This window comes from Lissotriton helveticus, chromosome 4_1 (assembly GCF_964261635.1).
Source record: "Lissotriton helveticus chromosome 4_1, aLisHel1.1, whole genome shotgun sequence".
NCBI classification, from domain to species: domain Eukaryota; kingdom Metazoa; phylum Chordata; class Amphibia; order Caudata; family Salamandridae; genus Lissotriton; species Lissotriton helveticus.
The window spans coordinates 1,539,924,167-1,539,937,296 of NC_136063.1; the positions used below are offsets into that span (position 1 = coordinate 1,539,924,167).

General features: G+C 43.8%; 1 protein-coding gene across 3 annotated transcripts in view; it reads left to right on the top strand.

Moving 5' to 3' along the window:
* SLC6A20 (solute carrier family 6 member 20) overlaps positions 1–13,130 on the top strand; it is a 436,355-nt gene that overhangs the window by 344,479 nt on the left and 78,746 nt on the right. For all 3 annotated transcript variants that reach the window (XM_078688162.1, XM_078688164.1, XM_078688163.1), the window contains exon 4: positions 12,633–12,860. In XM_078688162.1, the coding sequence (XP_078544288.1) occupies positions 12,633–12,860 (228 nt within the window). The remainder of the gene's footprint in view (positions 1–12,632; positions 12,861–13,130) is intronic.

The window sequence follows — 13,130 nt, forward strand, 5'->3', positions numbered from 1 at the left end:
CACAGTCATTAACCGGGTGGACACGCCTCCTTCCCCTCTACACTATTACCCTTTTCTCTTTACACTTCCTCTACCTATTTCATTCCTTCTCCTTGGCCTGCTGCCCAACAGGATCTCTTCCTTTACGGAAACATCCATGGTACAGAGACTTCGGTCAGCTGAATGAGAAGTGGAGTGTCTGGATGTGAGTGAGACTGGGCCTGGGAAGGTGCGACTGGTGGCTCTATACTACATCTGTGACAAGCACCGACCCGACCAGCTGTGAAACACAACATAAATGAATGCAAGTGGTACGTATGGTAGTAGCATGAGGATTGTGTGGTGTGTGAGTTTGTTATTTGTTGGTCACAATATTGTGGTTAAGTGCCACGGATGATGGTGGTTTATGGACAGCTTGTTTTAGTTTTCAAGGGTTTGCAGGTAAGGGAGGGGGCAGCGGGAGAGGGAATGCATAGGGAGGCACAATTCATTATTGCAGGGTTTACCCGAGGGAGGGATTTTTTTGGTCCGTTTACTGTTTTATGTTGGCAACAATAGCAGCGGAAAACAGCAGGATTGTGGCCATAGGATATGAGAAATGGGGCAGTTCAATTTTATAACGTGGAATGTGAGGGGGCCTAACTCGTTTGTAAAGCGCTACCGGGTACAAACATACTTACAAAGGCAGGGTGCCCAGGTGGTAATGCTGCAAGAGACATACCTCCTAGACCCTAAAATCCAGAAACTCCATAAGAAATGGAGCGGTCAGCTGTTTGCATCCACCTTTTCCACATATTCTAGGGAGTGGCGATTTGGCTGGCTCTGCAAATTCCATTCCAGGTACGTGGATTTGTGGCAGATATAGAAGAGAGAAATATTATAGTGCATGGTGTGCTGGATGACGTGGAGGTATGCGTAGTGAACGTCTATGTCCCCAATGTAGATGACGGTGAGTTCTATCACGACCTAGAGAAATTACTTCTCCCATATATTGGGATTCCACTAATATGGGCAAAGGATTTCAACTGTATAATGGATGGAAATCTAGATAGGCACCCCCCAAAACAGAACACTAAGCCCCACATTACAGCAGCCCTCCTAGAGGTAATGAGTCACCTACATTGCATTGACATCTAGTGTGTAACGCAAATGGGTATTAGGGGATACACCTGATACACACCATCGTGAAGGGTCTAGCAGAGTCGACCGCTTCCTGCTTTCCCAGGAGGCCCTTGGAAATGCGGCATACATCAAATTATTAGGCTGCTTCCTTTCATATCACACTCCGGCGATGCTGGAGTGGGGACCGGAGCGTGTTAGACCGAGGGTCCCGCTGTGGCACATGCGACTAGAGACACTTCGTGACAGGTATTTTGAGAGGAACTTAGGAAAGCCAATGGGGGATACTTCGATATGAATTGGTCGATCACAAATAGTAGAGGGGTGGAGTGGGACACACTTAAAGTAGTTACACGCTGAGAAACTATCTAGAATAGGCGGGGCAAGGAGATGCCTGAAGCGGGACTTAACCTCTGCTGAATAACGGCTGACCGAATTGCAACACGGAAGGCAGCAGCCGGAACCAGATAACAACTCCATTTTACAAGCACAGTGACGAGTTGGTGAGATCTGGAACACATTTGACTGTTTCACTAAGCGACAATATCGTCAGTTACTTCACAGAGAAGACGACAGGTCCGGGAGATTACTGGCGTGGCTGCTAAGGAGTAACGCCCCCCCCCACTAATATTGACTCTTATGCACCCAGCCGGCACCACGGCCCCCACACAGGCCGCAGTCTATTCAGTATTATTTGAACATTTAGCTGAAGTATACCAGGAACTCCCAGAACCTACGCCACCTGAGGGTGGGGCATTTCTGGCTGGGTTGCCACTTCCCCATCTCACCGTGGAACAGATGGCAGACCTCGATGTGGAGATTCATCTAGAGGAACTGCAGGGAGCCCTAAAAAGCATGGTTCGCTGCAAGTCGCCGGGCCCAGACAGCATCCCAGTGGAATTCCATCAGACATACGCGGACATACTACTTCCCTGACTGCTGGAGGCCCTGCAGAAGGCGAAACGGGTGGTAGCCATGCCACAGTCCACGAGAGAGGCACAGATTGTAATGCTACCCAAGCCTGGTAGAGACGCCGGTGACCCAGGCTCATACACACTCCTATCAATGCTGAGCATAAATGCCAAACTACTTGCTAAAGTCCTGGCGGTTCGCCTGGGCAGGGCGGTGACTCACTTGGTGCATGAGGTCCAATGTGGGTTCATGCACTGAAAAAGGGAACACATATGAACATACGGCACCTATTGCACATCCTACATTCAGACGCTGACAGTGAAATCCACGCTACAGTTGTTGCCCTAGATATTGAGAAAGCATTCGACACGCTGTGCTAGGAATATCTATGGGAAGTCCTGAGAGGAATGGGTTTAGGTGCAGAATATATAACCTGGGTAAGACTACTCTACCACCAGCCACGAGCGCGTGTGTGAAATGGTGGCCTTATAACAGAGGCACTGACAATTGAGTGGGGTACATGGCAGGGGTGCCCTCTGTCCCCACTACTATTCGCTTTGGCGATGGAACCATTGGCAATCCGCCTGAGGAGAGACATGGCTCAATGGGGAATTGTCGTAGATGGTCGCACTCATGTACTTTCCTTATACGCTGATGATGCACTTCTATACATTCGCCAGCCAGAAGGGGCAATCCCAGTATTATTAGAGGTGCTGGCATGCATGTTGGAAAAAAATGAGAAATGAAGGTGTTTTGATCTGTTACTTCCAAAATTTTGGGGCATATTATCAAGACAGGCGATACAATTATCGCCGCTTTAGCGGCAGAAAAATTCAGCTAAAACGGCAATAAAGGGCTTGATAATATCCTCCATGGAATTCACATTGAAGCCCATGTTAGATGTGAAGGACATCTCACCTGAGTTTCAATTGGAATACCCTAGAGCATATTATCAGGCCCATTATCGCCGTTTTAGCTGTAGTTTTCTGCCGCTAAAGCGGCGATAATTTTATCGCCTGTCTTGATAATATGCCCCTTAATTTGTTAGTTTATTTTTGTAGTGATCAGGTGTGCAGCTGTCCGCTTCACAAAAATGTATGTGAGGTGGGAAGAGAAGGTACTGAGGAGACCAGTTGGATGGCACCATCAACATCATTTGGAGGTAGTCAGGGGTCACAGCTGTGACCTCTAGCTTGCTCCCTGCTACTCCTGGTGCTTCCTTTGCAACGCCTGGCCACAGAGAGGTCAAAACCTTTGTTGCAGGGAGCAAGCTAGAGGTCACACCTGCGAAGCCCTAACTACATCCAAATGACATCCATGGATTGCGCCTCTGCTCCTGTGGACACCCAGGGTATAGAAGGAGTGGAGCCTGCCACGGATGTGTAGGGAGCTCTTCCCCATTCCCTTCATAAGATCATGACCCGGGTATGGCCAACTTTCTGAGTAAATGACAGACTACCGAGAATTAGGTGTTGTGTGGATCGCGCCCGACGCTTCATTCACCCCTCTTTCCCCCAAGCCCCCTGGGGACTCTCTCCCTCTTCCCCTTCTCTGATCCACCTCTTGTCTGCTATAAAGTAGATCCACTGCTGCTGCTGCTTAGTCTTTTCTCTTTTTCTATTTCTTTAAGATGTTTTAATTTGTTTGTTGTACACAGGCAGGTGTCCTGAGAAGTTGGACATATTGACATGTCATTGCTGTGATCTACCCATGGTGGAAAGGAAGTGATTTCCAGCTCATTTTTTATGGAGTGCCTATTTTAGTAAATTTGAAACCTATCTTGTACTATGTTTTCTGCAATAAAAACATGTTAAAAAAAACCAAGATAAGCCTGGCTACCTTTGTGCCAAGCTACCAGAGGGTTAATTAAGCACAGGCTTCTTTAGTGACTTTTTTGTTGAACCCTGACAAGGATTGTGCTTATCATTTGATTATGCCTTCCACCTCTCCCAACTAATAATCCAATTTCATGGCCTTCCCAAATAAAGAAAAAGTTGTTGATGTGCCGGCCCCATAATGTTATACAGGTGCTTTAGGGATCTGACTAAGAATATACAATCGTTTTTTCAACTTTGTGGACATACAGGTTTTGTAGGCTCAGGGCACAAGAATAGCCCATACTGGTGCCTCCTATTTGACACGTTCTAAAACAAATGAAATGATATGTCATTTCAGAGGTCCCTAGAAGTTTCCCCATAACTCTCAGAGTTGGTAGCAGCAGAAGGTTTGTGAAAAGTGATTTGCTTCTAGTGAGCCTAATTTGTTTGTGATGGGGTCAGCCTACGACCCGTGATCATATTTAATCTTTTGTGTCCTTCAAGTATGAAGGCATGTTTTTAGGGAGAAGTTTTAAGAAAAACCAACAAATTGTGCTAGTGGTTCTAGTAATGAACCCATGCCTGATGCAATCAACCTCCCTTGCGGATGTGTCTTATTTTTGTGAATTTTTTAGAGGCCATAAAAGCATGGAATAGCAGCATTTTGGAAACAAGGCACTCACATTCCTGTTTAGAAATCAAACCCACCATTTTGGCCATGTTTTGTATGGATTAACTTGGATACCCTTGTAGTTACCTACAGATATTATCATCTTATTTATGACATTCTTGTATGTATGAAGTTTATTTTGTTTACTTGTTCGATTACTAAATTTTCGTTCTGCTTAAGTGCTTCCAGAGCTAGACGGTCATGGTTGGGTCATTTATCAGAAAGGCCTTTCGCTTTGCTTTCCGGTTTCTTGAGGTCAGCTCAAATTGCTTTCTGTAAGGTGAGTACTTCAACAAATATCATTTCAGCCTGGAGAGTGATTTTATTTTTACTCCAATCTTATTATCGTTAGGAGTGCCAAAAGCCTGTTCTTGGAAGAATTATTGAAGTCTTATGTTCTTCTGGAAGTTTAGTCCTACCCAGAAATGGGTCATGGTTATTAGCTGAGCTAAGCCAAATCCTCTGTTTAAGACTTTTTCTCTGAATTAATTAATGAAGTACTTGATAGATTGACCACCATGGTCCCTCATTACAACAGGGATCGCTCCTCCGCTATGGGGGAGGAGCGTCGCCCCACTGCTGTTACCCAGCAGAGGAAACAGTGAAAAAGAAAATGAGCATAAAATAATTTTATTGTCATTTACTTTTTCACTGTTGCTTCTGCTGGGCAGCCGAGTCGTGGGGCAAGGCCATCCTCCTGAGCTTCAGGAGGAGAGTTGTGGGCACTACTAAGTGCGCATGACGACTTGGCTGGCCATCTTAGGCTGGCCAAACCGCTTTTGTACAGCCAGGTGAAAAAAAGCCATAGTCTCTCAGACACTGTCTGAGCAGCAAAGCAGGCTACTCCGACTAATCCCAGTGCTGCTCTCATGCCTAGAATAGCATTCCCAGCATGACAGCCGTGCTGGGAGTGGCATCTGGGAGCCTGCGCAGTGTGTGCCAGTCGAGGATCACGAGAAGAGGAAGACGAAGCGCACGCAGTGTCAGGTAAGTTTTTCTTTTTAAATATATATTTTGCTTAATGTATATATGTCCCCAGCCCCTTTCCGCCTACCTACTGCATTAGAAGTCTGGTGGAGTAGAATTCTTGTATGGAGAGACTGCGGCCTTAACGCAGCGCCTTAGACCACTCGGCTATCCTGACCACATATTTGTATGGAATTCCACTCTAACGAATCATGATTGGGCCAGTGTTTTTGAACTTTGTATTCCTTGGTCCGGAAACACTGGACCCAATTATCTGGACTGAAAAACCATCTGGTAAAATCCCTTAAGGCTCCATCTGCAACAGCATCCAAACTTTGTCCTCTGCGCCCGCCCAATCTACTTCTCTGGCAAAGTATTCAGTGTTCCACCCTGCCAGGACACTTCTTACCTTTTCTTCTCCTACACTTGCCATCACCCTCCCTCCAATCCAACCTATACAGAAGCTCCAGCTCCTAATTACCACCTGCCAAGAATTCTATTTTGTTTCATGCTAGGTAAAAAAAAGTCTGCACAGGTATTCCCATTACATGGGGTTTAACTCCTAATTACACAGTGCTTGTTGAGTATTACAATGTAGTACTGATAATTAGGACGTGGAGTCTGCACCCCATAAGAACTGTGCAACTCTTAATGAGGTCTAAAGTCTATATCTGGCTCTAGTTATTATTGGAGGATTTTCTATCCAATCTGTTTGTGTGAGTTTTCTGTTTCTTCCCCTGTCTCTGCCCCTTTCTCTACCTCTCACTAGAAAAGGCCTGGGCATTGTTACAATGTGGGACTCTGAATAGAAAGTAGTCTAGGTAAAATCATGCTTGCTGTTCCTGCCTATTTCTTTTAATTTTGAATAACCAGGCCAGAGAATTATTTTCCAGTAGGACGTCAACAGGTCTAGTGGAGAAATCTTCTCAATGCTATTACGCGAAACAGTGGTAAATGTATTTTGTGTACAATTAGGAAGATGTGTTGTGTCACTGTAAAAATCCATTTTACTTCCCCAATTTGTGTTTGTACACTATTTTCCACCCATCTGAGGTCATGACTGGTGCATCACAGATGCATTAGTTCTAACCCCTGCAAGATTCCATGTGTGCCCTCCGTGTCCCACCTCACGACTACCTTGTTGCTTCAGAGTTACAAGGTTGCCATGTTGTGAGTAGATAGGAGGAAACTGATGCAGAGAGTCTTAGGGGCAAGGTGGAAGAGTTCTTATGAGAGGTCCATATTGAGAGACTGGCACTTCCTCCTTTGGCTCTAAGCCCACCTCTGCTCCTGGTTGCTGGTTGCTATCCACAAATGTTTCCCTCCTAGAGCAAGGGTGGGGGTGGAATTCCAAAAAACACACACAAATAAAATCAACTCCCCTTTCAAACATTACTTTATTTAGGTGTCTCCATGAATGCCAACAAAAGTCTAACTGATTCTATATTTTGTCTCAACTGGAGCTGAAACTGACCTGGCTCTACAGACCCCTTAGATAGCATTGCACACGAATCCACTCCACTTTTAGTGCACCACCGAGTCACCCCAATGGACTGCTATCTGCAACCACCAAATGCTGATGAGCCTCCTCCTGGTGTACCCCACTCTTTGAGTGGGTTCACCGCGGTTCACCTACGGGGTCCTTTGGAGAACCCTGAGTCATATTCATGGCATATTGATGTCGGCTAATCCGCAATCTCTGGGTTCTTTGCTCCAAGGCACACACAGAGCTTAATTTGAGCTGTGGTTTTAGGTGCTGAGCACTGGCACTTAATCATCAACGCCAGCGCTTTCCATGACCGCCAGTTAAGGACACAATCATTTATGGTAGGAACAGGGAGAATACGAGATTTGCCCAGAATCATAGGGTGCTGAGTCAGTGCTGAGACTCAAACCTGGTTCCTCAGCTCCAAAGTCAACTGATCTGCCTATTACGCCACATCCTGTCCCCACTTTCATGGTTAGTGGTTGCTTCTGTTTTAGGCGGTGCTAACAGGAAAAATGGGCTGATGTAAGCTACCTCCCGACGAGAGCACCATTTTATGCGTTTTACAACTTAATCACTGGGCACACACCTTTGAAAGTAGATACTGAACTAGAAGTTAGACGTCAGACGTTGGAGGGACCAACACAAACACATCCGTGGTCACTTCTGCACAGCCCCTTCAACTCTCTAATTACCTCTGTTCTACTAGTTACTTTATACTGACCTTAAAAGCGATATAATTCAACATGCTTTTCCAGAAGCATCTTATATTCATTCCTTATAGCTCAGCTTTCGCTTATTGGAAGAACCTAGACCAATGCATGGATGCACTCAGTCACCCAGCTTCATCAGTATTTAACAAATATCTGAGAGTGGAGGAGAGTAGATCAGTGCAGAGGTGAACACGGAGGAGGTGAGGTTTGCACTTCTCCCAGTCAGTGATGGGAATGCCACACTTCTGAGTGTCAAGCATTTGGTGAGCACAGTGGCAGGCAATTTGGTGATCTGGAGTTCAAAGAAGTCCTTGCAGTGATTTTAGACCAGCACACCTCGTAAAGATGCTGCTTTCTAGCACCAGTAAAGAAACAGTGCAGTGCTGAAGTTCATGCCAGATAGCTAGAACTTAGTGTGAGGTACATAGAGGCCGGCAGTGGTTCAAATAGGGAAGTAAATGGGATGAGGGACTGAATGTGAGCATGCAGTGGCACCCTAGTTATTCAGTATTTTGCAAACACTTCAGAGCCTCTGTGGATGGGTAGAACAAAGCAAACATATCTGATAGCCATTGCTTTACTTAACTGCACTCATCATTGCCTCTGTGGAATGCATTTACTGCTCACATAACACGTCCAATTTCAACACCAATGTGGCATTAGCCTACCACCTCCCACTACTGATGACTTAAATATATAATCCCCATTTCCTATTGTAAAGCTAAAAATCAGGGGGCATGAGGGATTTAAATGTTTTCTTTTTGGTAAAATAAGAATTTTAGAGCACACCAAGGACTCAGTGTGGGAATTTCGTTCCTTTCTTTCAAGATGTTTAAGAATACTATAGCAGACATGGAGCTCGCCCCCTGATAGGGCCCATAATTGGACATTGCTTGATGTTCCCGAAATATATATTCAAGAGGGCCAAAAACATACTCAGCCATAGAATCTGTCCAACACAAATTAATGGAACATCTGAAGATTTCTCCCATGGCACTAAAGATAATCTGCAAGCATGTTTGAAAAGATTGAGAAATGAAGATGCTTTGGTCTGTTACTTCCAAAATTTAATTTGTTAGTTTATTTCTGTATTTTTGTAGTGATCAGGTGTGTAGCTGTCCGCTTCACAACAATTTAGGCGAGGTGGGAAGAGAGAGTACCGAGGAGAACCAATCGGAGGAAAAAGAAATGTAGGCAGATGTTTTCAGCCCTTTACAGTACATGACAAGGCCTGCTGTGAGCCAGATGAACTGTGGAAAGGAGTTCCCTAGGACTTAGCTTTGGAAGTGTAGGGATCTGCCTCCCAAAACAGTTCTCTCCATCTAGTGGAGAATTAGACTGTTTTGTCAGGCCAATCTTAGGCAACTGGTGGGCACTAGGCCAGCAATAGTTTGGTGAGGTACCCCACTATGCAGGAATCTGTGCACAAGACAGAAGGCTTTGAATTCTACACTTTACTGGATTTCATTATAATGACTACAGTTCTGGAGTGATACGTTATGATTGTTTCAAAACCTAGGGTAATGTGAGAAGTGAGTTTAAATATTCTTTAGATGTTCGCTGTTATTTAGGTGGTAAGGTCTTCCGGCATGGAATTTCAGTAACTGCTGTGAGAAAAACACAGCATGAGAACATGGGGAATCTGGTGGTGAGGGCAAAAAAGGCAGGATCCCATGTAGAAAGATTAAGCCGTAGAACACAACTTTGGTGACACTGATAGCCTGGGGGACAAGTCATAAGATGTCCCTGAAAAAGATTTAGAGGCTGTGGACCTTTTGAGAGAAGATTGGTTATGTGGAGTTTTCAGACCATTGATGGTGGCTCGTTGAGAATCAGCAAGCCCCATTTGGACACTTTGATATATTGTGCGGATAGAGTTTCGTTACTTTTAACTTTGGATTTCAATGAGGCAATGCATGGCTTGATAACAGTTACCAATGTCCTTGGAAAATCTGATATGAACTAAATATTGTACGCATACGTGTGAAACCACTGATTGCAGTTGTTAAAAATGTCCATAAAAGGTACTACGTATAAAAGTTAAAGAGTATAATTGAGAGGGCTCCTTAGTGCATCTCAAGCAAGATATCAGTGGTGAGAGATAAGAAAGATGCCAGGATTATATGGTTGTCTACATAGATAAGAACCAGGCGAACCACCGCAGGAAAATGTAATAAACTGCATATAAGTAATGAGTAATAGAAACTTTGGCATGAGATCTGCAGTACTGCATGCCACGGATAGCACTTGGAGGATTAAAGCACACAACTGATACCAACATTGAGAGATTGAAGAATTGTCTAATGTTTATAAGAGTGGCTTGGTCTCTTTTCACAGCCTGAAACTAGATTAGAAGTGACTGGACATTTGAGTTTTAAAAAGGTAAACTAGTGTTCTGTTAGTGTTGGTTGAATGACCTTCACTACACCAGAAAGACCAGCATGTAGTTAGCAATGATTTCCGTGTCTGTTTTAGGGTTTTTCACCATTCCCCTTTAGGATAATTATTAATAGTGAAGTGGAGGCACGAGGTAAGAGAATATCTTTTAAATCTCTTTGTTCACTGTCGGAAATAAAGTTGGAACCCTCTGCATTTTAATATTTATCATTTCCCAGGGTTTCAGGGTTTTTCTAAAAGCATAACCTTCTCCTATCATCAGGGCAATATTAACTTAAAACACATGCCGAAAATGTTATAGTGGACAGGGACACCAATGCTATACACATGGACATACATCATAAAACCTTATTCGCCCTTGAAGTGTTTACAAAGAAGAATGTATCACTATGTAGCACCCTATTCATCAGCCAGGTACTTAATTGTTCTAGAGTAAGTCTATGGTTGCTGTTGCTGCAATAGTTTGTATCAGCTGTAAGATTATATGAAAATAAATAGTGTTTCGTTACCACGCTTGAACACTTTAGAAGCTGTATCCATGATCAAATGACTAGTCAAGGCACTGTCCTTTTTGCTATAAGTTCTTATAATCCCATGATCCTGATATGTGACATATGAAAGAAAATGACATATTTGTTATTTTGGTCTGCAGAATATGAGCACCACCAGCATTATTCTTCTACATAGATTCCATAATAACGTGGACATACTCAAAAAATACGGTCAACAGTCTATCGTTCCTAAGAAGAGCAAAATACACCCCATATTTCTTCTCCTGGTATCTCAGCATATGGATGTGTAGGAACATGTCATTCACGTATAAGATGACTACGTTTTGAGCTGTGATATGTGGCCCAATTAAAATTTCAGCAATTTTGTTCTCTCAGTACAAATGGAAACACTGAAATAAGCAATCGGTTGATCATAGTTTGTGGAGTATAGCAGGTTCAAAACTCGGCTCCATGTGTCCCAGAGTCCTTTTGATCACAGCTCCCTTTAATTACCCCAGTCTAGCTGCCCTCAAATAGAAGGGAGGTTAGTTTCACTGGCCAATAGTAGTGATGCAATGGCATATAAGTGTTTCTCTAATCTTTTGTGTTAGTTCTATGCATACTTTGGTCGATTTTAAGATCTTTTTCAATGATGCGCTATTGTAGCTGCAAAGGCAAATTGTCTAACCCAAAACAGCTAAAGGTAACTTAACTGATCCCTACACTATGTGTATGGAGCATTTAATTTGTAACCTCTGTGTTTATAAGAATGTGGTTAATGGGTCAAATTTCTGATTTCAAATGCAATCCAGTGAAGTGTCTGAAGATATATAAGTAAATAACTGCTTTCATATAGCGATTGATGTAAAGACTAGCACAGCTTCTGGGTGCTCCAATTAATTGCTCAAAAAGAAGACCAAGGTGGGGATTTAAAGTAAGAACTCTCGACTTTAAACTCTACTGAAGATCCACCACAATCCCGATGAACACTGTGGTTGATTAAAATGTCCACTTGCGCCTATTTGGTAGAATCATTTTGCTCCTCTTTTTATGGGACTTGAGTGATCATAGCCAGCATTGCACTCCCCCTGACAGAAATGCTATCTTTAGCATGAAAAACGACAATATTGGAACTCTACCTCTTTCATTAATATTCTATGTTCATGAAGATCACCATTCAATGCCAAATATCATGAGATAATCATATTAGTGGCAAAAAAGAGTCTTCCATTGTTGATATACAGCTTTGGATCATACATCCTTGCCGCTTACTGCACAGTCACGTGCACATCATCACGATATGACGATAGGCAGGTCATGTGAGGGACTTGTGTTTAGATAAGTCGAACATACATGAGCATGGCTTTGAACTTAGGGTTTCCACTATGAAGTGTAAAGTATGTCATAATGGTTGAAGTTGCACACTTACAGCCTCATTTATGAAAAGTGACGCATCGCTGCGTAAAAACAGTGATGCGTCACTTTTCACTGCGCCCTCCTTGCGACACCAATGATGCATCATATTTACAGTATGACGCATCATGGCACAAGGAGTTACAGATACGTCAGTATTTCTGACGTATCTGTATGGCGCAAAAGTGACGCATTGCTGGAGTGTGTCACAAAAGTGATGCAACTCCAGCAATGTGTCCTTTCACATGGGGCAAGCCCCATGTGAAAGGGCCTGCGTCAGTCTTACGCCTGCTGTGAGGCAGGCGTAAGAAATTGACGCATTTGTGTCCTAGAAGTGGCGCAGTGAAATCTTATAGATTTTACTGCGTCACTTCTATGACCCTTTCTTGCGCTGGAACGCCCCCTGCATACATTATACCTGCGTAGGTATAATGTAGCGCAGGGGTTTACAAAATGACGCATCTACCTAGATGCGTCACTTTGTAAATATGGTGCAACAAGGCACATTTTTTACGCTGCTGGTGCGTCACAAAAAGTGACGAGTGACGCACCGGCGGCATAAAAGTGACGCACAGCCTCATAAATGAGGCCCTAAGTTTATGTTCCTTTTGTTGATACCCTGCATTCTTTCAAACTCTTTGTACGTTTGTTTTTCCCTGTACCCTGTAGGATCCCTTACCTTGGTCTCACTGCCCGCTGAACAGCAACCTTACTGGCTACGTGGAAGAGTGTGAAAAAAGTTCTCCAACTCAGTACTTCTGGTACCGGGAAACCATTAACATTTCATCATCCATTTCAGAGAGTGGCAGCATCCAGTGGGAGCAAGCAGTGTGCCTCATCCTGGCATGGTTTGTAGTGTACCTCTGTATCATCAGGGGCACTGAATCTACCGGAAAGGTAAGCAGTGTCCAGTGCAGTGATCATGACTCATAAATCCATCTTCAGGCTTTATGGAGAAATGTTCAAGCTATATGAATGCACAATATTGTTTAGTAATGAGCATAGTCTCTGTTGTTCTCACAAAGAGCATCAAACTCTTTGGAGACATGCTCTCCATAAAATCCCCAGACCAGATTTACTAATATTTCAGGCAACACAGCGCAGCAAGGTAGGTTGCCGCGATGACCTCAACTATGCAGTACGTTCAGGATGGTTTTTGTGCAGGAA